We start from the raw sequence: 27,581 nt of genomic DNA on the forward strand, positions 1-27,581 counted from the left end.
CAACTTGCCTTAGCATATCAAATCACAAATACAGGCTTATTTCTTGTTTAGAGAAAGTGTGCACCAAACAGGTTATGGCTCAGGATCTTGGAAGCCATAAAACACAAGGTCATGCTTTCATTCTCTTAGTAGAGGATCTGACAAACCTTTCCTGTTTGAATTAACCTCTGTTGAAACATCAGACTTTCAGTTCTGCTGTGTGTTTTACCTCCATTCCACCTACCACTGACTTTTTTGTCATACATAAATACCACATAGTAATTTGTCCATTTTAAGAAAGTGAGAATTTTCTTGTTTCCTTCTGATCTAATACAGACAATCTAAGCAGTGCTGACTGGAAAGTAGTGCCTGTTAAGGAGAGTGCTGGAGAAGCTACAGAATAATCCTCACTTAAGGGCACAGACATGCGAGGAACACATTCCACTTGCTATGGAAGAGCAGCACAAAGCTATGAAACAACACAAGACAAAAAATCCAAAGCTCAGTTGGTACCTTCTGCATTCCTGGTACAACCAAAACATTCAATTTTAGCAAAACAAGTGCAAAAGTACGTAAGACACACTTTAGAACAACAAACAACACAGAGGTAGAAATGTAAGGAATGAAGCATCTCCATCCCACTTGGATGCTAGCTTTCTGATATATTTAGCTGTTTTCTTAGAAACTCCTAGAACTGAGCAGTGTGGAATAAAAATAGCCAAAATGATCTTGACTTTTTTCCTTGCAGCTTTCTCCTTTCTCCCTGCCAAAGGATTCAAGAAAAGGGCAGTCAGTAGGTTCTCAGCCTCCCTCCCATTATATACTAAGTTTGCATCTTAGCTAGCCTATGATATTATACAATAATCAGTTACAGAAATATGTTTTATCCCCAAAATGAAATGACCTTCTAACAGTCAAGAGCACAGAAACATGCAGGCTCTTTGCATGGTTTGGGTATGCCAACAGCTTTTATATCCTGGAGTTTAAGAGGAATAAGCATATTTCTCTTAAATAGACCAGCATATCTGGTCTATTACAGATTTAGTCTTTCATAGGTGGTGTTAAACTAAACAGATAGCTGTCTCACTTCTAACTTCTAAATAAAGCCTGTATCTTAACACTTGATTTCAGACTTCATAAACAGTGCTTTACATTTTGAAGTTAACTGCTTCAATTCTATCCAGGGAGTGCTTTGTAACATACAAAAATCAACACAAGGAGTTTTACTTCTAAGATTGACTATCCAGAATTTTATTTTAATACAGGTATCAAACTTTGATACTTTCTGCACCCCTAAAGAGTTGTATCAATCAGAAAACTTCAAATATAATCTATCACTTGCAGCAGATCAACTTTGGAGGGCAATGGTGAACCACATATCACTGTAAAACAGATCTTTAAAATTATCTTAAACATATACCACTTATGCAGCTCTAATTTCAGGATTATCTCCTGCCTCAAGACTCAAGTTTCTATAGTCACAGAAGTAAAATTTGTGATAGACAAGCTAGTATCTTATTCTTGGACTATACACTTTTATTCAGGATTGCAAATTCAAAAAAAATTAGTACTTCTCTACTTCAAGGTCAGTCTTGAAACAAGGATGAATTCACAATTAAATCTGTTACTTAGCACAGCTGACATGATCACATACTAAAGATTCAAACAAATACAACCCTTATTCCTGAGGAGATTTGTTCAGCTTAGGCATTTTTACTTGGCTTATTAGAATCTTTAGAGAGTTTAGCTCCTCCTCCCCTACTGAGTTGAGAGAATTCTGTAATAATCTTCCTGCAAAAATAAAGGTTTATTTCTCCTAGGCAGCAAACATAATTTCTACTACTGCACAGCTGTCTCAGAGGAGCTCCAAGGGGCTGACTGTTCCATCTCATTTCTGGAACAGCTGCACCATATGGTGCTGTGCAGAACTCTGCAAGTTGAATAATTCCATTTCGGAAGGTCTTCTCACACTCTTCTGCAGCGAGTCTGTTAGCAAAAAAATTTTTCTTAAGTTCAAGAAGAGTATGGATTACAGCGATTATTGTTACTGTATGCACCGTACATTAAAGATGTCACACAGGCTCTCTTTTCCAAGCGAATATATTTCGCATAGGTGTGGTTATATTTGCGAATGGGAACAGCAAGATGTTTCTTAATTAAACTAAGTTTTAAATATCATGAGGTGCTAGACTGCGCCGTGCGGCTGCAGCAGCACCACGTGAGCGCCCGGCCAGACAGGAGCACCCCGAACCTCTTACATGTCCCGGGAATTGCCGCAGCACAGCCCTGCAGCTCTCCCGGCTCAGGAGGAGATGCCTTACAGAGCGGGTCTGTGAGGTACCGGTGCTCCGGGTGTAACTGCGAGGAATCTGAGCAGCACACACGTACTTTCCCATGAGTCCAAGGAAAGCAAATTAGGAACACCGAGAGCTACGCGACAAGGAACGCCGGTTTCATGAGTCCACAGTTACAACCCTGCACAGCCAGAGTATAAATTACTCACGTCCAGCCAAGGTGATGTCATATGCACACAATCTTTGTAATTCTTAATTCCCTTACTCCCCACACACCCTCTTCCTTCCTCCTGTTCAACAGAGACTGGAAATGCAGCAGCTTTTGCGATCTGCCCGAACACTACGACCGAGTCACGACTCCGTAGTTAAGGAGAAAGGAGCAGCCAGACTTCTCCACCTCAGCCAGGAGCACCCGGGGGCTGTGCTACGTTCTCTTCTTGTTCCCCGATCCCCTCTCCGGGATCCGGGCAGGGCCGGGCGCTGCCCGGCAGGGGAGGCGCTCCTGGCCCGGGCGGGGACTCGCCGAGCGGCCCCAGTCTTGTCCCGCGGGCGGAGGTCCCGGCCCGAACCCGGCGCCGTGACAGCCGCGGGGAACTTTGCCTGGGGCGCGGCGGGGCCCGAGCCCTGCGGGGCCGGCGGGACCGCGCTGCTGCCCCCGCCGCCGGACAAAGGGGCCGCGCCTCGGGCCGCCAGTGCCTCCCGGGCGCCCACCCGGGCGGAGCGGGGGCACCGAGGGCACAGGGATGCGGTGCCCGGCGCTCCCCGCCCGCCCGCTGCTCACCATCCGGGAACTCCCGGTCGCTGATGTGCTGGAGGTGGGGGCCGCCGCTGCCGGGATCCGAGTCCCCCGACTCGGCCTCCGCCGACCCCGAGCCGCCACCGCCGCCGCCGCCCGCTGCCGCCGCCCGGTACGCGTCCGCCCAGCGATCGGGCCCCGGCGCTGCCCCGCCGCCGCCGCCGCCGCGAGCCCGGCTGAGCTTGGGGCTGGCGTCCGGGGATACGCAGCAGGTGACGGTGTTGCCCATGGAGCTCGGCGCTCCCCCGCCGGGCCCCGGCTGCGCGGCTCCGGGCTGGGCCGGGGGAGGGGAGGCGGGCGCAGGGCGGGTCGGAGCGCGGGGCGGGCTCAGCGCCTCCGCCCCCGCCCCGGCCGCGCGCGGCCCCGCCCGCCCCCGCGGCCGCGCGACCGCCCCGCCGCCTTCTGCACGCGGCGAGCACAGGCCTCGCGCGAGCGGCCGCCGGGGGAGCCGGGGCCCCGCCCCGCCACCGCCCAATCGCCTCCCGCCGCGGCGCCGCGTGACGGCCGCTCCGCCAATGGGCGCGGGGCTCATCACGCGGCCGCCGCCGCGCCCTCCCCTGGCCCGTGTCTCCGCCCTCCCCTCCCCTCGTCTTTCCCCACGCGCACGCGCGCACGCACCGCCTGCCGCGAGGCCTCAGACGCGCCCCCATGGCCACGCCCACTCGGCGCCGCGCGCTCGGCCCCGCCCTCGGGGGGCTCGCGCTGGCCGGGCGTGCACGTGCTGCGGGCGCGGCCGTGCGGGAATGCGGGACAGCCGGGGGACAGCCGGGGGACAGCCGGGGGACAGCGGCCACCGCACCGCGCAGGAACACGAGCCACAACGCCAGCGCTGCCCCGCCGCGGCTCCTGCGAGTTGGAGCAGCTCGTGTCCGGCTTGTCCCCTCCCTTCCAGGGCTGAAGGGCGCCCGTCCCGGGGGCGGCAGAGCCTCAGCAGTGCCGCGTCCCGCCGCTCGCTGGGCGCTCAGTTCGCGGCTGTGCGCCGTACCTGCCTGCAGGCCGGGAAAGCGGCCCTGCACGGGGCCGCCGGCATCCCCAGGGGCCACTGAAAGTCCCCAGCAGCTGCGCGTTTGCTTGCTGAGTTTCAGCTACCTGAGAGCTCGTCAGAGGACTGGAATGTTCAAATACACTCCAGGGAAGATGGATTAGAGGGCGAGATACCCACAGCAGTCAGAGGCCCTGATAAACACAAACATGCGTTGTTCCGCAATGAAACAACCCACTATCGCTACAAAAATTTAACTCTGGCCCCTGATAAGAAGAATGGCTCTGCAGAAAACCTAGGAACACACAAAAGTATTACAAAACTCTGCTATCATGCTGGCAGTTATTCCAAAGATAAGCAGTCTTGGGGTTTTACTCAATTTTGTAGGAAAAATCCTCATGTTGGCTCTCCCGTGTGATGACAAACATGGAGTTTTTGGGCAAACCATGTGTAGTTTCTTTGAAGAGAGGAAGTCAGAGATGCTGTGTTTCCAGAATTTGTACAACTTAATCCCAGGCACAATAAAGTGACAAACCAAATGATTTATAGTCTTATATGGGGATTATTCCCTCAGACTGATGAATGATACCTTTTCACTTACCAGCAATTTTTCTAAACTGTGTTAGCTAAGCCTGTCTACATGCTACTGACAGTTTGCTAAGCCTTGTTACTCCAGAGGAATCTGACCTTGCTGTGGATTACACGAGGGCTTGGGGAAGATTTGCTTTTGGCACTTCTTGAACCACTTCAGGCCAGCTGAAGTCCCTCTGCAGCCTCTGCACTCTTAGAAAGCTATAGGCCAGCCAGTCCTGCTCCCAGTTCTAGGAAAGGCCAGGGGTTAACCATTGGGTGGAACAGGAGACTGACCTAAACCACGGGGAGAAAAACGGGCTTCATGAAAAATAATCATTGAGAGACTGGTGTTTTCTTCCCTCTGGCATTGCACCCACTGATGTTTTGTGAGGATCGTGGGAAAAGAGAAGAAGCTAGAGGATTAGCGTGACTTACTGAAGTAATTAATTCTCAAGCAAGAGTAAGAGTTGGCTTGCATCTGCACTATTTAATATGAAAACTGGCAAAATTTACTCTTACACGAGAAGAGCAATGCTTTCCCTCACTCTTTGCACCTGGCTGACTATTTTCAGAAGCTGGAGAGGCTGAGCAAGCTGCACTCCTGCTGCTCGGCTGGGTCCCTTCCAGGGGCTCCACGCCGATGGAGGTGAGCTGCTCCATCCAGAGCAGCGGTAGGAGCCAAGGCAAATCTGCACCCCTCAGCCGGACAGCAGCCATGCTGAGTGTCCCTGCCTAAAGCCAGGTCCGTCTGTTCCTTGCAGCCGTGGGCTGTGGGGCTGCCTGGCTTTGGCAAAGGGAGGTGCAGCTGCAGCAAGTGCCTCGGGGATCCCAGCAGCAAGCTGGGACCTCTCCTAACTCTCTGCTTTGGAGCAGCCTCAAGGAAATCCTTTGCCAAAGCTGTGGTTTTGGGCAGTGAAAAATCCTTGTTCAAGGGTGAGGAAGTGAGCAGGAGTGGCTCACTGGGCAGCTGAGCACCAGGACCCAGTCACTGGGGCCAACAGGTAAAACCCCACGTACTTGTACCGATAGGTGAAAAATGCTGGGAACTTGGAGTGGCTGGAGTATGTGATGTGCCTCACTGCTGTTTGCGTGTGAAGGTTTTGCCTGCACACCAGAGGTTGAAGTTTCCTATGGGTTTCATACTTGTTCTCAGTGTATAATTCTGCAAAGGGGGAGAGATGAAGGCTGCCTTCCCCTGCGCTAGTGCTGTTGTAGAGTATCAGGATTTATACAAACATGCAGAGGGAGGAAAGAAATCAGTAGTCTGTTTCCCTGTGAGGACTTATTCATGTAGGTCTTAAGCAAGAGGAAGCTGAATTTAATCCCTGGAAGTCACAGAAACAGCAAACTGTCCCACCTCCTTGTCATTCCAGAAGTTAAGCTTCCGCTTCCACATACCTCAGAACGCCAGTAAAGAGTAATTTTCCATATCTGTGCATGCTTTCATTTAGCCACAGTGACGAGGAATATTCATTTCCTGCTCCATTTTGGCAAAGTAACTCTTAAAGTCTTAATTCAGGTCTGACTTACCAGGATAATATGACAAAACCTGTTGCTGTGTGTATTTTCTGCAGAACCAGGCGATCCTGTTAATAGATGTAGTCTGAGCAACACCCTGCAGAAATGAAACACATTATCTTTTATTTATGCAACTTAACATTCTCTTGACTTACTGCTGTAGCAATACACTGAATACCCTCTATCATGATTTATTACTGGTCCTGGTTCTCTTCCTATTTTCTGTCTCATCTTTCTACTGTTCTGCTTGATTTACCCCAGTGAATCATCAGACAGTTTCCATTATTAAAAAAATCTGTTACTTTGATGTACAATGGGCAGCACGTACCTAGATCCACATTTTGCATAAGCAGGCATTTTGGATGGTGGATCATGACAATAATGAATGGCTGAGCTGAAAATAGCTTACTACGGACTGTTGGGATTCAACCTCTTTTCCTCCTGCTCCAGAAAGAGAGGTGTGTGCCATGGGACTCTCAATTACCACCCCTTGTCTTTGAGCAGGGCACCCAGTGGGCAGCAACCCTCCTGTGCTTTAATTTTCACAAAAGGGAAAGCAAAGTAACTTTCAAAAATGTGGGGAATGAATCCTACTTTAAGCCCTCTTGGGAAGTTGCTGCAAATTTCAGGAGGACTCCACACAGCCTTTAAGGAAGGCTAGACAGCATCTTTAAACAAAGCCTAAATCAGATTGTGATGACAGCCAAAGGAGTAGTGACCTCTGCTCATAATATGCAGGTTAGAAAGACCTGTGGTTTATTCTGAATATCCAAGGACCAGACTTGCTCCTCATGTTAGTCTAATGAGGTCAGAGGAACAATACCCTGCCAACTGCTCCAAGTGAGGAGCACACCCTACCAACCACTAAATGCAGCTTCTGAGCTATAAACTCAACTATATGTATAATTATTTGCAGGATGCATAATAAATGAAGACTACCAGGCTTGACACGACTAATATTAGTGCTACCAGCTGTGTTTTGGCTTGTGGGCTTACAGGGGGAGGTAATTCTTTGTCTTTACTTGGCCTGTTTTCTGAGTACATGTGAGCTGCTGTCTGCTTGCACTTCTCAGACAAGTCTTTACGTTTCCCTGCGATGGTTCCTCGTAGGCAGAGTTGTGCAGGTTTTTATTTAACTCCCTCTCTGAAATCTCAGCACTTGCATTCACAACCACACAACCCTGTCGTCCTTTGCCTCATTATGCAAAACCAGGCTTCCCTTCATCTGCAAGCAGCAGTATCCCTAAGAGATGTCTGAAGCCAAAGTTACCAGCTTCTTTATGAGTAATAACTCTTGAAAAATTCCCAACTCCAAGCATATGTTCTTGTCCACCAACTGCAACAAGAAGATTAAAGTCTTCTAAAGGGCTTGAAATGAAATTGCAGAATTTCCCGTAAACCATCCAGCTTCACAGTTACCATCAGTCCCAGAAATGGAGAATGGCTTGTTGCACACACTTGGTTGTGCTTCACAGGGCCGAGAATCTTAAATCCAGTAAACTCTGCTGTTATCTTCACCCTGACTTGGTACTGCACATGCCTTTCCAAGGCCATGCACCTCCTTGCCTGTCTGCAGGGTGATGACACCAACTCTGGGATGTGTTCTGTTCAATTTCTCCCTTCTTAGAAAGTGTCACAGCTGGGGGAGGAATGCTTTCTGATCTTACTTGGATAACTTGGAGAAGAGCCAGGGCTTTGTCTTTTCCTGGAAATGTAGTTGCAGGAAGAATGAATCACCAGGTTGAACCTGTATAACCAACTGAAAACAAAAGCTCAGACTTCTGTGTCTCACTTGGAAATAATCGGGGGAAAAATTGGCATCCTGTTTTGAAAACCACTACCAGCTGACAGGACAAAAATGTTGCACGTGTGATGTCTTTTGAAGCTGACAAATAACCTAGGACTACAGCCATTTAAGGGAAAAATCCCTGAGCAAAACAGTAGTTAGGGAAATAGAATATTCCAATGTTCGGGGGAGAAAAGTAACCACGGAGGTTATTCAGAATACCCAAGGTGGATTTTTAGTAGCCCTAATGTTTCACACACTATTAAATCTCCTGTACTACCTTGGCTAGCAGTGGATACAAGCAAACCAGGGCTGAGGAGCTGTGTTTGATAGCATAAGGACAGACTGCAGTGCTGCTGTCATTGATTAAATCCCTCCTTTTGCCTTTGCTGCAATCTAAGATGTCATTACAGGCAATGCAGAAGCTGCTTGGCTGGCATGCGAGCATCTGGATCGCTGCAGGGATACCAACAGCACAGGCATGTGGCAGTAAACCTTTCTTTATCTTAGCTTCTCTCTTCTGCTCCTACCTTTGTTTTGTCTTCAGGTAAAATGAAACCAGCTTCACAGTTACCAAAGACTTAAGTTCATGTTAATGGAGGCTTAGTACCTGAGAAGAAAATTCAAGATGTGCTGGAGCAAAGACGGAGGCCTGCAAAGCTGTACTTTGGGCTGGCAGAACCACCACTTTGATTTATCTAGTATTAGAAATAGCTGTTTCTGCAGGTCAGGGATACAGATATCTTATGTGGAAAAGGAAAATGCTTTTCAGTATTTTAACACAAACTTTAATATTAATAGTTTGTTCTCAGAAAAGTCTTACTGTGCACGTGTAAGTCCTGCAGCAAGCTTATTTCAGGTAACCTTCTGCAGTTCTAATTCCAACTCTGGGCCACCAAAGCCTGGACAGTGGTGATAAGGGGCCCTCCCTGTTCGTTTTAAGGTACCTGAAATTGCTTAGACTCAACTCTTCCATCTGCTCTATCGTCTGATGGATTTTATTTCAAGAAGAGGAACACTGACAATACCATTAGAAATAACACCAAATCCCCCACGTTTCATATGCTTGGATTCTTCCTTCTTTTAAAAGGGTAACAGCTGCACTGAGGGGAATGCCTTTGCATCTGCATGAATGCTATAGCTGTTGTCTACCTGTCCATATAATTGTTTTTAAATGGTTTTAAATTAGTTAACTAGTTTTAAATTAATACAGTACATTGCTTTCACTGTAATTTCCTCACAAATTGCAAAATACTGCACCTATAGAGCATATAATAAATTTCTCCACCTAATGTTAAGCCTCTAGATCTATACTCAAGACTCCACAAAAGGAAGGTTTTTGTAGCATTTCCCCTGCCCCATGTCTGTTCCACTTCCCCATCACAGCCCTGGGAGCCCTGGAGCACTGGGAGTGCTGCTGGAGCAGCCTTTCCCATGTCTGCTCACGTGTCAGTCTTGCTCTGTGGGTTATGGACTCTCCCAAGACCCAACACTGGTATCTCGTGGCCTGGAAGTTCAGCAGCTGGTGATGTAGGTAAGGCTGTAGGTCTGTGAACATCTGAAAGTGGGGGAGGTTTCCAGCAAATGAAGTGCAGCTGGAAATCCAGTGGTTAGTTGTGAAGAAGAGCTTACTCCATTTGCTTTTTGTTCCTTAACTAAAACTTCAGAACAGTGTCAGCTTTCAGACCTGCAAGGCCTTTGAGAGCTCACTCATGTAATTCTACTAAAAAGCTAAGTGATCTTTCTGTAACAAGACATTTTAATAAATGTGGTGATTATATATGGCAGTTTATCAAGATGCAAGGTTGAAGGCATAAATGTAGTATTACTGATGGGAACAATTCCCTCTTCATGTGTTCCAGAAACTTCCTGTGTTTCAACTCAAGCACTTATGAAATTATACATCTTCATATTTTTGATCATTACTTCTACTGTTTAATGTAACTCTGTGTGTAAAGGAAATGAAATGCTAGATTATACATTTATTTCAAGATTTCACTTTTGTCTGCAAGGATCCTGCAGAAACAGCAAGTTCTAAGGTCTACTGATAACCCACCAGTTTCTGCAGAAACAAAAAGTTTTTATTTTTAATTCACCCCATCAGTTTCAAATCACTTCAAGCTGAGGCTGTCTTGATTCTGCAACTGCAAGCTGTCATCAACCAAATTAATCTCTGCTTTATTCCCTTTGTATTAACAGCAAATGATTCACCACCCCATCTATTTTACGGGTGTGGAGAATCTGGAAGATTCTTCTACTGGTGAAGATGAAAATGTAAAACTTGTTAAATCATTTTAGTGCTATTTGTATGTATCACTGTAAGTAGCCATTTGAATGGCTACTTACAGTGATACATAGGGAGAAAGACTGCTTTCTTTTCTGAGTTTTCCTCCAAGCATGTGTTAGCTCTTGTTCATTTGGTTGATGAAAGCTCTTAGCAAAACAGATATTTGTCCAAACTTTACTTCCAAGACAATTTTCATATTTCAGTGGAATGACAACCAGAAGTAGCTCCTGTTTATTTTGGGAGGAAAGGATTAAGCCAGAAGTTTCCACACAAATGTAGAACAGAACCATTTGGAATAAGGCATTGCTGTCAGAGGGTTATCAACAACACAGGTTTCAAGATAGAATTTTAAAAAAATCAGATTGTTTCTATTTATACCTGCCTTTGCCTTGGTAACCAGAGACTGTGTGAGGGATGCAGTATTTTCCCATCATGGATGTCTCCAAAATCCATGCGCAGACATGCAGTGCATCCAGTGTCCGCAGAGCTACCACAAGAATTGTCACATTCATTTCTAAGAGAGGATTTTACATATTAAGCAGCAAAGAGAAGATTGCAGTAAGAGACTTATATTAGTGTAGATTCAAAATAATTTGTACTCATTTCTATCTTACCTACTTTCTTTGATCTTTTAAGTATTTCAAGGACCATTGAGCTTAAACATTTTTTCTTAATCACCCCGAGCAGCTTAGCCAAATCCGAGGTGGTGGGATTTACTCATAATTGGCTACATTATGCCTGCTTTACCAAGTGGTTGAATGAGGTAGAATGGACTTGAATCACTGTTTCTTCATACTTTAAATCATTCTTGCTTACCTTAAAATCAGCTGTTTCCTACTTTGCAAGATTACCTGCAGCTTAGGTGTCCTTACAGCCCTCTGCAGTGCTCAAAAGCCAAACCAGGCTACATTCTCACCACTTCACTGTTGTGCTGAGCTTTAGCCCTGCTGGAAGAAAGGCATTCCAGCTCTGAACATCTATTTTAGCCACAATTCTGTGTTGTTGTGTTTTCCTTATCCTTTTACTGTCAGGAAAGGTAGAAGAAACCAAGCATGTTTCTCTGCCACTATAATACCCAGGTACTTCATTTTCTTACAAAATGGATGTGAAAAGGTGAAGAGAAGGTACATATAGGCTCTGAATGAATTTGGGGAATCAGGGCCCTTACTAAACTTCTAGTGGACTTTCTTCTCTCTTAATAGCTTCACTGCCCAGTTATGATCTGGAAAGTAATTTCTGATCTTCTGCCTAAGGCTCATGGAAGTCAGTATCAAAGCAACTTTATCAGGTAAGAAGGGGAAATACTTCTGGGAAGCGGGGCAGGATTGGTAGAGAACCTGCTGCGCTCCTGAGATATTCAGGGATATCTGACTAACAAAATCACATTACTGGGATAAAAGCACTCACTGCATTATCATCTTCAAGGATGAAGGATTGTTCCTTCTTCAAGGAACAATATATGTTCACATGCAGCCTTTTTTTACTCCAGTTGCTATTCAGCCAGACACTTGGGCTTATGAAATACTGCAAGGGAAGAAAACTCATCTGGGGATAGAAAGGAGGCAGTTGGGAGCACTGGACCCTTGCCACACTCCTCCATATTCTCGTTGGAGATCCCAGGGCTGGCATATGGTGCAGGAGGTAGAAGCTTTGTGCCATTTGGGAGTTTCCCTCTATTTGCCTGCTGATGTAGTTTAGGCAGAGTGTAGGTGACACAAAAAGTCATTCGAACAGAGTTCTCGTTTCAAATGTAATCACTCTCATGGCTTTTTTCCCCACACTGCCTACATAAATAATAAAAAAAATAATCGAGGTAATAGCACAAGCAATTTCAAACTCTCAAAAGCAGGAATAGTGGCAAGGGACCAGCACTTTAGGACATAAAACCACAGAAAACTGAATCATCACACCTGTTCTGGCATGTTTATAGGGAGAAGTCTGAGTTGCTGTAAGACAAGTACAGGCTGGTTTGGGGCAAATTTCAGTTTCCATTCTCCTACAGTAGCAGAACCCTAAAAACCAGCTTTACTGTTTGTTACCCCTGTGCAACCTGTAATGATCCTCCACAGAGTTTTCATGAATCTTGAGCCACTCTCTTGAAACTGACAGCTTTTAGATGTAACCACTTTTTGCCTCTGACTGCCAGACAGATTTGCTGGTCGCTGTGGGAAAGAGAGGGGATGTTTTCTGGAGCTGGTTACGGTCCCCACCTTCGAGGGACCGGCTTGCTCCATCGGTGGTGTCACCAGGAGCTCTCAAGGCACAGAGCCATTAGAGATGGGACGGAGAAGATGAGTCCCCTGCCCCTGCTGCCCCATGCTCCTCTTAGGGGCTGAGGAGCGTGGCTGCAGGCACTGCGCCTTTCTGTGGGGAACCTGCAGCAGTGCCTCCAGGCAGCCAGAGCATGAGTGCTGCCAGGACACTTCCCCGGCTCTCCCATGGCCTTTAGCAGTCTTTGGAGCTAGTTCAGGTAACACAGGAGAAGAACACTGCGTTGTTTTGCCAAACAAGAGATTAAATGAAGCCAAAGGTGAAGAAACACGCTACACAAACAGCGCCGGGGAGCGTTTCCGCCACACGGCCAGCCGAGAGCAGCCTTGGCTGTGCTGCCTTGGTCAGTGCTCGACTGAGATGCAGAACTGCTGTGTCTGCGCTGCTTACCCAGCGACTGAGGGAGCGCTTCCAGCCTGTGATGAGCACTTGCAGAGATTCTGCTCTCCGTGCCAGCAATGGAGGACGGGGCTTGCTGCGCTGCACAAATGCCTTTCTCGGGCACCGACTTCCAACCCCCCAAGTAAAAGCCCAAGGCTGGAACGACAGGGAGGCTGCGGGGACAGTTGATAATGTCCCACAGGCGTGGGACCTTTCCCACCGTACCTTTCCGCATGGCAGTGGCTGTGAGCGGGCGAGGAGCCCTCCGGGCCCCGGCCTCCCGCAGGAGGCAGCGCGGCGCTTCTCCCCTCGGGCCGCCCCGGAGCCCTGCCAGCGCCGCCGGCCCCGACACAGCCTCCCCGCCGCCTCGGCCCCCGCTTCCGCCGCGGCCGCGGGGCAGCACCGCTCCGGGGACCTTCCAGCCCAGCCCGGCCCTGCGTACCCGGAAAGTGACTGCCCCGGCTCGGCGGCTGAGCGCAGCCGCTCCCGTTCGGGCGCTGCGCAGAGGCCGCGCCCGCCCCTGGCTGCGGCGCCGGGGGCCGGGCCGGGCGCTGCGCGGCGGCCCCGGGGCTGCGGCGCGGGCGGAGCGGCCGGGCCGGGCCCGCGCGAGGGGCCGGGCCTGTGCCCGCGGCGGCCCCCGGCCTTTCCCTGCCCGCGGCGCGGGGCAGCGAGCGGCTCGGGCAGGGCCTAGCCGGCGGCCGGGGCCGCGCTGAGCCGGGGCCTGGGGCTGCGGTCGCCGCCGGCGGGATGGCCTTGGTGCCCTACGAGGAGGGAGGCGGCTGGACGGCGCGGCAGCTGCACAGCCCTTCGGCCACCTTCCACTTCGCCAGCCGCACCATCCGCCTCCAGCAGGACTGGCGGCGGCTGGGGGTGGCGGCCGTGGTCTGGGACGCGGTAGGTGTTCATGGCAAGCGTAGCTTTTCCGCCGTCGGTGGCTTCCTGTGGCTCTTGCCGAGCTTTCAGATTCACCGTAGAAAATTATTTACCGTAGAATTGTAAAGGGAAGGCTCTTTTTTTTTTTTTTTTTTTTTTTTAATGTTAGGAAAGAATACATTAAACTGTGCTTTACTTTTCCCTCTTCCCCCATAAGAGATCCTGCAGGAATGCAAGGAAGATGCACCTTGCACCTAAGCCCTGCACAGCCAGTGCCCAATACAGGAAATATTCTGGATAAGTCTCACCTTTCTTTACAGTGGCTGGTGATGTTCGCTTGGCACCCTTCAGAGCACAGCACAGATCCCACTGCTTGTAGCCTCAAGCAGGACTGCTGATAGACTTTATCTTAGGAATAAGAACCGTCCAAAACAGAGGGGTTTGTGGTGGGTCCAAGCCCACAGGGCAGTCGCTCACAGCATCACAGTAGGCCAAGGGCTTCCCGTCGGGTTGGATTTCAATCCACACACAAATTGCACTTTTACCTCTAGTTTAAAAGAAGAAGTATAGCATTTTTAGCAAACTTCTCGAATGAGTTGGTGTACAGGGTTTCTGATCTTTCTGGACATCAGCTTTGACAGAACTTGCTGTGGGAGAGGTCCTTATCAAGATCTATATAACGTATAACATGCTACATACAACCAGCTAGAAGTGTCATTAGTTTACTTTCCCTGTGTCCTTTCCGAGGGCATACCAGTGTTGTGCAGAAACCTTTTGGAATAGCATACAAGATACTATGAAACCTTATTCTGGACTTTTGCAATACTGTGTTCATTCACTAGTGTTTGACAACCCCTCAAATTTCCTTTGAGGAAAAATTTTCCAGATACAACTATTGTATTTCCTTTCCAATACAACTTTTCCTTTCCAAATACAACTCTTTCTACCTCCTGTTATGTTTGGGGATTCATGGAGCAGTTACCACATCCCAGTTGTAACCTCTGTGGTTCTTTTTTCCTTTTGCCAGTAGGAGTCTTCTGTAAACTCTATAAAAAACTTCCATAAAGCATAAAAAGACTACTGGTGCACACAGGAGGCGGAGATGTGCTGAACAAAGTTTGCTGCAGACCTGAAGCACCTGACCCTTCCCATAACCTTCTCTATCAGGTTAAACCAGAAACCCTGTGTTCAGTATGACTGAAACCCTGTGCTTAATCGCCCTTGTCTCTTGGCTTAGGCTGTTGTTCTGTGTGCTTATCTGGAGATGGAAGGCATTGATCTCAGGGATCGGTCTGTGATTGAGCTGGGAGCTGGAACTGGATTGCTGGGAATAGTGGTCACATTACTAGGTAAGGGCTTTTTTGTTATCTCTTTTAAAGCAAATCACAACTGTAGTAAAACTAGCTCTTTTACATGTACATGCCTGGTGTAGAAGTGAGCACCAAAGCTGCATGTGTGAACTGTGATGGTTCTTCTCCGAGTCACCTTCCTCGGTAGAGCCTGCTGCGGTATTTGTTGTAGTGCTGCTGCCACTGCGGTTTACTTTATGGCGGGACCCTGTTGAGGCTGACGCCTGTTGCCATGGCAGGCAGCTCAGCAGCATTCAGCTCTGCAGCTATTCCCCTCCAGGGAGCAAGAGCTGTGCTTCCCGTCTTCCACTTGTCCTCTGATGCAGATAAAGCTACAGACAGAAACCACTCTCTGAGCTTGCATAAGCCTTTTATGAGCCTGTCTTGCAGACAGGGCATGGAGAAATGAAGTGTTTTGCTGCTGATCTGTCTGTGGCTGGAGCAGGAACTGGGTACTATGTTAAATTTGTGCAGTCTTTCCCAGGTTAACTTTGTTGATTCAAAGCTCTGGTGGCTGTGAAAGGTGCCTATTGAAATAATAGAAACAAAACAGTTTGACAAAATACAGTCATGCCATGAAAAATCACACAGGCATAACTTTTGTCTGACGTGTGACAGAGGCTCTCTAGCTGCCTCTCTCCTACAGAAAAATACGGAATTGGAGAATGTTGAACTGTAACGTCCCCTGTAATTTATTCTTTTGTTGCATATGGAAAGGCAAGAAGTAACTCCGTGGCTTTCATGCATTAAGAAAAAGCACCAGAAAACATGTTTTTTTTCCCTACCCAACTTAATCTTCACGTAGAGTACACTTTATATTCTTAAGTGACTCATGAAGGATAGGATGTCTGTAGACAGGGGGGTTTTGCTTGTTTTCTTCTTTGTTTTTAATCATGCAGCTCAGGGGAGCTGTTAATGTTTAACAGGAACTAAGAAGCCTGCTAGAGTTAGAGCATTGTATTCCACATGCTGTATTGAGGGATGTGGATTGTGAGTGTGAGCCATGTCCCCCTGTCCCCCTTAGGTGCCCGTGTTACCATCACAGACAGGGCGGCAGCGCTGGAGTTCCTGGAGTCAAATGTGCAGGCGAACTTACCCCCTGAACTACGTCCCAGAGCAGTGGTGAAGGAGCTGACGTGGGGAAAAGACCTGGATAACTTCTCTCCAGGAGCATTTGACTTAATCCTGGGTGCAGACATCGTTTATCTGGAAGAAACATTTGCAGAACTGCTTCAGACGCTGGAGCACCTGTGCTCAGAGCGAACGGTGATTCTCCTTTCCTGCCGTATCCGCTATGAGCGGGACCTCAAGTTCTTGAAGATGCTGAGAGAGCGTTTCTCTGTGTCTGAGGTGCACTATGATTCCAGTAAGGATGTTCATATCTACAAAGCACAGAGGGGTAGTCATAAGGATGACTTTTGACTCTCTGCTTTGTTAATAAGCCACTGATGCTTTTCAATTCTCCCCTTTGTTTCTACTCAATACAGTTGTTCCTAAGCATGAAGTTGCAGTTGTGTTATTTCACTGGCTTCTTGTTCTGATGGTCTTGTCTGATCACTGGGTCTGATAGAGCAAGGATTGTACTTCTGTTCTGCATATTGAACCTCTGCTTCATATCTGAATAGAGTCATATAGGGTGTTTCACTGTCTTTTTATCAAATGTAATTTTTGAAACTGATTCAAGTTGCAGAAATCTCCAGCATCAAAACTGTTCTATGAAAAGGTCTGTTGTCTGAAATCAAACCATATTTAGCTTCAGGGGAAACTTGGTTTTTCCCTTTATCGCTTCCTTAACTCTAGAAAAGTAGGAGAGTGGATGAAATAAAAACTAATGCTCCAGCTGTAAATGATTTAACTCCTCAGGACTTCTGCATCTTAGAAGCTGTGGTAAAAGAAACCACTTAAAAGGCAAAAAGAACCAAAGGCAGATGCTATGAAGTTGTTCTGTTGCTGTCACTGCTGTGTTGAGGAGGCACAGTGAAACGAAGAACAAAATCTGGAGGGGCACTGGGAACAGGGATTGCCAAGTAAGCCAGCTTAGAAATCACTGTTATTTTTACCTGATTTGCAAGTGAGTGGGCTACATCTGCAGTACTGAAGCGGTTGTGGTTTCTGAGTTGTCCCTAACAAGCCTGCCTCACACAGATCAAGGCTCCTTGGAGGAGATACACATGCACATGTGCTGCTGGGAAAGTGCAACAAGGAAACTCAAGCTGTTCTTAAAATACCAAATCAGCCCTTGACTCTCAAAGTACCACTAGATAATGTTCTACTTTGTGCCTTTGTTTGTGCTCCCTCTATCTCTGAGAGCTGTTATTTAGGACAGGAGGGTGCTCTGTAAAGTCTTTGCAGGGGAAGTACTTACTCTTGCATTACTTGGGCCCCTGGGGCAGCGTCTAGGTTTCAGTGTGCTTTCAGTGCACACTGGTAGTTAAGACACTACTCTTAAGTAATAGATTTCCTACCTTGAGCTTGTAAAACACATCTGTGTGTTTATCTCACAAGATCTTGGAGTCCAGCTCACACCAGCAGCAGACTTCCTTCTCTTTCTAGTGGTGGAAGAATGAACCTGATGAAAACAATGGGCTAGCAGAAGACAGCTACACCTCTAAACACAGGAATTTCTTTACTCTCTTTTTTTTTTGTGTGTGGATGTGGAACTTTTTTTTGCTATAAACTTAAACTCAAAAAGCCTCAGGTCAGGTTCAGACTATAAGCATGTGCATGTATTTGGCACTGGCAACTGCAAACGGTTTTGCAGAACAAAGCAGCAGCTGCTTTGGCCCATGCATATCTTGGAAGTTTTTGTCACTTTTGCTCCCATCATACTTCCTGGTCGGCGGTCCAGAAACGCTGTGCTGACTGTAATGTGGAAATGACATATTTATCATTAAGGTTTGTGCTTCCTCCCTGGCACATCTCTTGCATGTTTTCAGCGAAGTTCCTTGCTTGGTTTCGGATCCAGTCTGGGAATTGCTGCTCTCTTGAAACACTTGCTGTATCAGTATCCTCAGAAGCCACATGGTGTCACTAAAACAGTGCTTAGGCAGCTGGCTGGGAATTCGCAGCCTGAAACTGGAGTTGGAGTCAGTTTGGGGCAAGGAAGACAGCCCCCTAATTGAAAACAGATCATGAGATAAGCTCTCATGCAGTGGTTGAAAAGAATTATGAGCTCTCCCCCCTCTGTCTGGCTCTAGTTTTCAGAGTGTGGCTGTAAGTTCTCACCTCTCTTCTTCCTTTTCCTCCCCAAGGTGTATCCTTGTCTCCAAACTCGTCTGGGATTAGGCATTAGGCTCATGTGTAGCTCAGGCTCCCCTTGGGCTGGAGCTGGGAGAAAGCAGAGTGCTGGTGCCTGGGCTCGTGAGTGCCCAAGGGAACTTTTCTGTGGGAAAAGCCTGGCAGTGCTCAGCCCTTGCAAGAGGCTGGAGCTTGTAGCACTGACAGCCATAGCAGCTTGCTCTGTTGCCATAGCAGGAACATGCTAAAAAGTCTGCTTAAATAGCACAGAATAAAGCACAGAATAAAGGCTGGTGCAGCGACCTGCACACTTCTAAGAAGGGGGTTTTGCCCCAGGCCTTGCTTTGACGACAGAAAGAGTTTTGCACTTTTAAAACAAAGCAGTTTAATTCCATCTCTTTCTAATTGTTAAGTTTTCAGTGTCAAATTTCCCATTGCTGCTGTTACAGCCCACAGCCATCCTTCCAGCGCAGGCATGTGTCAGTGGAGACCAGGCTTGGCTTCTTTTGCCGTGCTGCTGTTACACAGCAGCTGCACGCACACCCAAGGGAGTGAGTATGTTTGAAGGCTGCAGTGATGCTACTGCCCATAAATAATTGTGGAGAAAAGCATGAGATGGCACAGGCAGCTCAGGTGAGTGCCTTGCCCCTGACCTGCAGAACTCTTAGTGGTTGCCCCCCAGCCCAACAAGTGGCACCCCCCCAAGGGGATACCTTCTCCTCTGACTGCTACTGGGGCACGTCCTGTTAGATTTAGGAGACCAGACCCAGTTAGGCCACAACCATGTGCATGTCAGTTGTGGTTGCATTTAAAGCTACAGTGTTTAGGAGCAGGCATGTGAGAATGTAGCTCAGCTGAAACCTGCAGTCCATCCCCCCTGGGCAGTGCTGACACCCACGTGCACCAGGCAGTGAGTGCTGCCTTCTGTTGTCCCAGGTTGGCTTCAAAAGTGTTTTGTATTCCCATCACACTTAGCTTCAGGGAGAGGTCAAGAGTGAGTCAGGCCACAAGTGAATCACGCCAGGCGTGCAGGACAAGTAGCAGAGGTGTAACTGCTGGTGAGGGAGCAGCCTCTGCAGTGACACCTGCAAACTCGGGTGTCCCAACCCATGGGTCCCACGGGAGCTCCTGCTCTAGTATGAGATGGTGCATGACAACAGTTCTTGCTAGCAATCTGGCAATTATACCAACACCCTGCCTGAGCACTTTCTGTCACCCTGTTCATCCCCGCACTAGAGAATCGCACTCATTTGGGTGGTTCCATTGCACTGATCCTGTTTTGTAACAGGTGATCTGAGCTCATCTGTATAAGGATGTGTTTGGCATGCATCCCCGAGTAGTGGGGCAATGCACAAATAGTCTCCTGAGAAATTCACCTGCTCTAAGGAGTGGGTCCAAGCCACAGGGAAGTGACCAGGCAAGACACAACCACGCTGTGACACTGAGAAACCATCTCTGAAACATGTGCAAGAGAACAAACTTTTGTGAAATGTAATTGCAGCCAAGGTAATGTTTGACTGATACTAAGATACATAGCTGACTACACAGGGATCTGTGCTACCCAGTTCTTTTCAGTGCAAAACTCAAGCCAAACTGCATTTTTATCTCAGGGACTAACCCTGTTTGGGATTCTCTCTCATTACTGTAGGTTTTTCTGAGCAAGAACATGAATGGCATTATAAAAACCAGAAAATCCCAGCTGTAATGAGTTGACCTTACTGCTTCCCTTTGATTTCACTGGAGGTGTGTTTACCTCAGTGCTGAATTTATTCTCCTGGCTTCCATCCCAGTGTTTGGACCCAGACTTGCAGATTACATAATAGGGCTGTGATCCTTGCAGTGTTTGCTGCCTTCTGTTTCTGTTCTGTTCTGAAGACCAGTAGTGCATGGTTTACAGGAATACTTAAAAGTGAGACATGAAGCATATTTAAACTGTGAAAGGCATAAGCCTTTCAAACATTATTAAACAACAGAACTGCCATCAGAATGGGTACTGGAAAACAGATTTAAAAATATCAGGAGGAAGAAAAACTTTGTTTTTCAGGACTTAACCTCTAACTAATCTAATTCAATTAAGATTTAAAAAAGTCTTCTCTTTGGGAAGAATACTTTATGAATACTCAGGGCAGGGCACAGATTGAGATGATACCACAGACTGCTCAAAATACGCCTTTTCCCATATTCTTCCAGCTACCATTTGCCACTAAATTAAATTAGTGTAAATGGAACATCCTGCTCAAAAAAGAGACTTTGTAGTTTTTTAAAGCATGTTTATGTGACTGCACATAAATGTTTGTGTAAAAAGGGAGTATGACAGTTTATACCACAAAGGTTACAGTAAGAAAAAGCACTTCTTTATGACAATAATTCACAAATTCACAAGAATCACTTTAATATACAAAGCAATTACTACCATTCTGAAACACAAAGTAGCTAATATGTACATAGTGTTAATAAAATGCATTATAACCCAGTACAATTTTTTTTAAACACAGATAAAGCACAAAAAAACAAAAAAAAAAAAAAAAAGGAAAGAACACAAGAGGGATGTTTCTAGATTTTTGGGGAGATGTAAAAAAGCCTTTATTTTCCCCCAATGATGGATTTTCATTTAGTCTTTTAACTTCCACAAGTATGTGGGAGTCAAGCTCAAATACCCTATTCTGTGCTGACATGGTTTGGGTAAAGAATCAGAAATGCAGATGAGGTGAACATACTCTTCCCAGCTTACACTACAAAGGGAGAATAATAACCCTCGCTCTGGAAGCTTCCCTGAAAAACATTGTTTCAAAACAATTTCAAATTATAAATCCAGAGTGGAAACAACTAATTTCTGAAGTGAATGACCAATCTGTGGAAAAAAGTCTGCGGAGGGGCTGGCTGCCAACTAGCACCTCTTCTTGTCCTGTTCCCATCCCAAGAAGTCCATTATAAGCAGCACAGTTTCAAATCTCATATAAACTTGAAGTTGTAGAACGTTTTAAAATTAATGTTTTAATATAAATAAATGTAATTAAACACACAAAAAATGGAGTGGCACCTGGATAAAACACATCTTGTGGAGAGCACCCAAACATCCTTAGATCTTAAGAGTGGCCATTTCTACATAAGCAACTGGCTCAAGGTCTGCCATCCCCATGCTCTCACTCAGCTACCCCCTAATTTAGAGGAATATGCAGCTGAGGCTGAGTGAACTGCTCGAGTCCTGAGTGCCGTGAATGCTCAGCTTATGGAGTGTGCCAGCCATGGGTCATTCCAGCCTGTCCCTGGCCCTTCCCTGCCAGCACACAGCTCCTGAGGACAGCTGACTGCTCCTGCCTCTCCCGCAGAAAGCGAGCCCTGAACTCAGCACAGAGCAAGTCACAAAGCTGCACTTGCAGTGCCAGAAAACAAACAGGTCACTCTTCAATTTGTGCTATGCCAACTAGCCCAAGCACATCTCTCTGCAGGCCACAGCTTAAATACATTTTAAAAACACATTCCAAGGCAAAACACTTGAAATGCAAACCCTCTTTACACCACCTGGATCTGGTCCCTTTTCCCAAAGATTCACACACTTAAGTCTATCTATCCACAGACCTGAACCTGTCACAAGCACACAGAAGGTGGATTTCAGCACCCTCTCTTCACCAGTCTGGCTCCTTCCAGACCAACTGAGCTTCAGGATACATTCAGGCTTTTGTAAAATCAGTGTCTTTTACAGCTAGCAAATTACACAGCTCAGAAAAACAAGTTCCCAGGCAGACGACAGAGAACCATCAATGTACTGTATGCTTTTTAAAACCTGCTCACAACGACAGACTTCAGGGTTATAGTTAAATTATCATCATTCCTGCAAAAGAAAGGTGGTTGTGCTGTGCTTTTCTTTTCAAGCAAGGTGACACATTGTCAATGTACCTTTACTTCCTAGTGTCAAATTATTGGAAAGCCTTTTGATTTATTTTCTTGGAATGCAGCTTGTAAAATCCGCAGACAAATCTTGAATTAAGAAAAGGGGGGGAATAAAGTGGCTGAAAAATAGTTCAGCTCTCCTTCCAAATTAACCTCTCTTTCCCACATGGAATCACTGAACTAGTTCTACTCTAAAAATAATTTCACATCCATCCTCTACATATTGCTCCAAGGCACCACACACTTGATTCTTGCGCCTTCAGCTCTCCTGCCCTTCTGAAGCAATGCCTGCTGGGCACCAGGTGCTGATCTGCAAGTTCAATTAGCCAAGGAGTCAACTGCTGTGGAGGAGTGAATTGTGTGCAGGCAGCAGGATCACAACAATTATGCCAGAAATCTTCTCAAGCAAACCAAATTTACCTTAATTTTTTTTTCCTCTGTGTTTTGTTTCTTGTTTTTTTTCTTTAAAAGTGCACATTTTAATTAGACATTTACAAAGAACATAGTGTAACAAAAATAAATACATGACCTTTTGGTTGGATCATTGGCAAATGGTACATCACTAACCAGGCTCCAGGGTAAAAAAATTACAATAAAAACAAAGTCTTAGAAAATCAATTAAATCCTCTATGAACTGTCATAGATTTGCAACCACTGATATTGAACTTGCTTTGATGGGTGGACTTGTCTTTAAACCACAAAAAATACTGACTGCCATAAATGAAAAAACAAAATAAAAAAAAAAAGCAGGTGCCAGTTTTCACTAACAGATGACTACTTGCTGCTGCAGTTTACTGGAAGCCCAGATTTAAAAAAAGCAACCTGTGGTACAAATTTAGGTCAGAAACTATCAGGGCTGTTTTTCCTTATTTTTTTTTTTCCTGAGCCTCTTAATGATTCCAAACACCCCACCAATTTTCTGACCAATGTACAAGTACCAGAGAAGACAGTGATCTCCAATGCAAATGCCAACTCCAGGCTAGCCAGAACTACAGGTGTCTGAGCAGTCCTGATGAGCACAACAGGCTAAAATTGTGCTTTCGGATACAAACAACGGTGCTGGCAACTACCCAGTGCTGGTGAAATTGCTGCCTAAGAGAATGCATCACCACTACCCCAGGAGGAAAACAGAAGTCTTACCAGTGGTTCCTTTAGAAAATAACACCTTAACAACCTTTCCAAATATTTTGCTTTTGATATATAGCTGCCAAAGAGAAAAAGCACAGAAGTGAATTACTCTGGGTGGTGGTGGTTGTAAAACAACTGTTTACATAATTTCAAAAATCTTCATCAATAAAAAACAAACTTCACAAAAGCCACAAAAGATGAAATAAAATTCTTGAAAATGGATAACTGAGAGACAGCACAAAACAAATCAGTAATTAAGAGCTAGAATAATGCAGCCCAGAGCTACTGGGGTGAGGGGAAGCTTTCACACACACCCACACACACCCACACACACATCCACACACACAGAAAAGTAAAAATTCTTTTTCTGACCTCCATATACTATAATACTCAGCATTCCTGACTTAAAAGCTCTCAGAGCTGTAGATTATATACTGTGTGTATATATATATATGTACATATATTATACATATGTATTTTCCAAGAATATCTAAATTAAAAGAGCACCTCTGACAATATCTTAACTGCCTGATTGGTGCTGTTGTTTTGCAAAATAATGACATTACAAAAATTATATTTCAAACCAATTCTTGTTTATTATGAACGTAACAGATCTAGCCCTTTCTAACCCTCTCTTCAGGTAAAAGAGTCTATCAGTTCTTGAAAACTCACAACTGTGAGATATAAAACTAATCCTCCCTCCCCCTTGTCAGCATCATTTCCATCCTACTTCCAAATGGCCTTAGTTTATAGAAGCTTATCACCCCAACCTCACTACTTGGTAAATAACATAGAAACGGATTCCTGTGTCATCTTCTTTCCCTTTCTGGGTCAATATGAATAGTAAAGCATGTATGGGTAGCCTAGCCAGCCCTGTAATTGGTCTAATACATTTTTTATTATTGTAATCTATAATTTTCATTAAATAAATTTGTGTCCCGTAATCCTCAGTGCAGCATAAATAAAAATAAAGATTCTTGCAGACCCCTATGTACTTTGAATTACATTCCTTTTCTTAGTGAAACTTTATTTGCTAATGAGGTCTAGGCTAAAACCACTACAGGCCACTTGCAGACCACACACAGACAAACGAGCAATACAGCTCTCCTCTCACTGCCACACAAATTTGCACAAACCGTGTATTAGGAGAACCCCACCTGGGCACTGTTTTAGGCTCCCATGCCCATTCAGCCCCCAGGCTTTGTGCCCAGTGATTATTAGCAAGCACTGGACAGTGTTCATTACCACCTACACACAGCTCTCACAGATTGCCTTGCTCAGGTTCACAGCAAAACCTCACATTTTTTGCAAACAGATGTTCTACAAAAGAAACAGCCTTAATGTGGGCATATGCAGCGTTTTCTGTGTTTCTCAAAGCTGGAGGAACCATTCCATGTAATTGCAAATGAGGCCACCATGAGCTTCATGCTTTACAAGAATGACTCCTGTATTATCAACATTTCTACTTCAGTACTCGTTCTGGAAAATGTAAACGTTTTATGTATTTGTATTTGCTGATTTTAAGAATCAGGTATTTTTTATATAAGCACTGCTAAGAACTTAGGGTCTTCTTTAAATTTGCACTGCTAAACTAATAGATTCATCTCCCATTAAATAAAAACATAAAAATCAACTCTCTATGGCAGATAAAAATAGACCATTTAGAAACTCCCACAAAACTTGTGAAAGTGAATTATTTCATATTTCTGATACTTATGTTATTTTCTTGAAATACAAGTGTAATTTGAAATTCTTGGTAACTCTAGATGTAACAATAATGCTGTTTAACCCTGCTCCTTTTAAATTAAGTCTCTTGGAAACTGAATGCCCCTTCAAATGAGAAATCTAGAACTTTTAATACTGCTTAGGTGTTTGAGACTCAACTGCCCAGAATTTTCCAAGTATTTCACCCTGATTATATAATCTTTTAGAAGCCTGTGTGTGAAATTTATCTTAAAAAGATATTGAGAGAACGGGAAAATATATTAGCTAATACTCTGCTAGGCAAGGCCTTATCCATACGTTTCTATACATAAAAGTTTGACCAGAAGCCCAAAGTAAACTTATTCCATCAAATGACCCAAGTTAACACAGTGAGAGACTGGCTTCAGAGGGCCAGTACACAAAATGTACATGATTCTTTTGGACACATTCTTTTTGACAACTTCTTGATGTTCTTTTTTGGTTCTTTTTGAGCATGATTCTTTTGAAGTCCTAATGCTTAGTACAGAGGGTTTTTTAAATATGAACTACCTTTTTTAACACCATAAATCTGGGAAAGACTACAGTTCCTCAGTGCACAGAAAAAAAACCTCATCTTGCAAACATCTGAGGCACGTAAATAATTTTAGTTGCAGGAATAGATTACTCAGTAAATCTGACCCTTTCCAAGAAAAAATACCCCAAATAAATTAAGAGTTTAGCTAATCTGGCCAGGTTCAAATAATCAGTATTTTCCCTTTCAAAGCAGGAGTTGGAATATTTATGTTTGAAGTCCTCTTTAATATTTGAGGTTGTCCTAGTAGTTGTTATACTGCAACCTAATTTATGTATAGAAGGCAGTCTCAAAGTTCAAAAAAGAATTTAGTAAACCAGGCTGATATTTCTATTGAGTACAATAATTTCCATTGCATAGGACAGTGGTAGGGAAATAAAAATAACCTCATTGCTTGAGAGGACTTGGGACACAGACCATACTGTCTTCAGGGAGTACTTAAGTGGAGTTGGCTATGCTTCAACTGCTTAGTTGTTCTGCATACAAAAAGGTAGTGCTTTAACATGCTACCCCTGTTTACTCTATGACTGTTTAGAGAACATCACGATTGCATCTTTTTAAAAAATTTTCTTTCCCATCCAAATATAATTTCCCAACCTATATCCTCTGAAATTGGTGTCTGTTTTCTGTGCGTTCAGAATGCTGAATGCACTTGCACACATAAGCTAAGAGAATCAACAACTGACCAGTGAAGCTCATTTCAATGTATTTGTTTCTGAAGTATGGAGATGGTTTTACTAGTCCAGGAAGGCTTAATACAGATTGCAAATCAAACCCCCATCCTGGGCTAGTTTGAGAAAGGGCTGTTATCCACACCAACAACGTGACAGTGAAGCGCCCTTCGTCTGGTGTGCTGCTCAGCCGTGTATTTGTACAGTTCAGCATGAACGTGTGAAACCAATGTGGCAACCATTGCTTCTTCAACGTACCATGCAGGCTCCACCTGTGCAGCCCACTGTTCTCTGGACCAAGAGGCTGGGGTGGCTCTGTCTCTAAGGCAACGGAAAGAGCTCAGCACAAATTCTTGACATCTTTACAAAAGGACCCTCCCCACAGTAACTTCCCGAGTGACCACTCTTACTCCCTGAAGAGGATCGGGAGACGAGAGAGAAGTCTGTTCTTCTTCACGCTGAGACTGATGATGAAATTCATCTTGTAAGGGGAGAAGTGGAGGCAAGTACTTGAACATTCACAGTTTGATGCAAAGCACAGATGAAGTATATTCTGTAGTTGCTTCAGGCAGTTTTGCGCATAGAAAAAAAGAAATGTTTAGAAAATAAAACGTTTACTTTGTCTTTCTGGGTATAGCCAGAACCAGTCTCTATCCCACCTGGACAAGTGAAAATGAGAATCCAAAATTAATCTGATTTGTGGCAGTAAAGGTCCTTAAGTGCTTTCAACTCCTCAATCAGTGTCTTGTTTTGGTTTTCAAGCACAGCCACTCGATTTTCTAGACATTTCACATACTCCTTTTTCTTCCTGCGACATTCACGTGCTGCCTCTCTGCAAAGCAAAAAAGGCCATTCAAATCCAGAACAATCATTTGCAGACATGGGCTACCTAACTGCTTTCAGGCAAACCTTTACTAGTACTGCCATTTTCAGAATATGGAGGTATTGCTAAGAAATGCAAGTGAGGAAAAACACTGAGTTTGTTCCAACTGCTCCTCACAAATCACACTCACTCAAGATCCACATATCATTCCAACATACAGATCCCAGTAAGACAGCACCAATAACACTATTATTGTTATTATTATTATTTTGGTGAGCAAAGGATCCTAATCAGTGATAAAATTTTGCTCGCAGAATTCACATGGGAGCCTTTAGGCTGAGTAGAATGCTGCTGCAATAATTTGACTTTATTATCATCTATTATTCTTTTTACAGTCTTTATCTTTTCCCTTTGCTGCAGTCCAACAAGATGATCAACTGGTGTAAAAAAGTGCTGTATCTCGAGCA

At 45.4% G+C, this 27,581-nt stretch overlaps 3 protein-coding genes across 9 annotated transcripts in view; 1 reads left to right on the forward strand and 2 right to left on the reverse strand.

Annotated features, from left to right (window-relative positions):
- The window catches only part of CCNYL1 (cyclin Y like 1), a 43,306-nt gene extending 30,157 nt beyond the window's left edge, over window positions 1–13,149 (reverse strand). Inside the window, exons 1-4 of one of the 5 annotated variants that reach the window (XM_053947167.1) lie at window positions 12,877–12,957; window positions 11,032–11,162; window positions 10,594–10,702; window positions 6,155–6,239 (exon numbers count right to left, since the gene is read on the reverse strand). In XM_053947167.1, the coding sequence (XP_053803142.1) occupies window positions 6,155–6,239; window positions 10,594–10,668 (160 nt within the window). In that variant the 5' untranslated portion in view covers window positions 10,669–10,702; window positions 11,032–11,162; window positions 12,877–12,957. Of the gene's footprint in view, window positions 1–3,054; window positions 3,374–6,154; window positions 6,240–7,138; window positions 7,848–10,593; window positions 11,163–12,876; window positions 12,958–13,092 lie in introns of those variants that run through there. The other 4 variants (XM_053947169.1, XM_053947168.1, XM_053947166.1 and 1 more) reach the window with 4 other exon arrangements.
- Window positions 13,150–13,504: 355 nt separating this feature from the next.
- METTL21A (methyltransferase 21A, HSPA lysine) lies at window positions 13,505–16,593 on the forward strand. The gene is made up of 3 exons (XM_053947605.1): window positions 13,505–13,761; window positions 14,978–15,089; window positions 16,114–16,593. Exons 1-3 carry the CDS (start codon window positions 13,615–13,617, stop codon window positions 16,509–16,511), a joined length of 657 nt encoding a protein of 218 aa, XP_053803580.1. The 5' UTR covers window positions 13,505–13,614; the 3' UTR covers window positions 16,512–16,593.
- Window positions 16,594–20,693: 4,100 nt separating this feature from the next.
- The window catches only part of CREB1 (cAMP responsive element binding protein 1), a 39,719-nt gene continuing 32,831 nt past the window's right edge, over window positions 20,694–27,581 (reverse strand). For all 3 annotated transcript variants that reach the window (XM_053947382.1, XM_053947383.1, XM_053947384.1), the window contains one exon: window positions 20,694–27,123. In XM_053947382.1, the coding sequence (XP_053803357.1) occupies window positions 26,979–27,123 (145 nt within the window). In that variant the 3' untranslated portion in view covers window positions 20,694–26,978. The remainder of the gene's footprint in view (window positions 27,124–27,581) is intronic.

The sequence above is a fragment of the Vidua chalybeata genome, chromosome 7, assembly GCF_026979565.1.
Source record: "Vidua chalybeata isolate OUT-0048 chromosome 7, bVidCha1 merged haplotype, whole genome shotgun sequence".
Taxonomy (NCBI): Eukaryota; Metazoa; Chordata; class Aves; order Passeriformes; family Viduidae; genus Vidua; species Vidua chalybeata.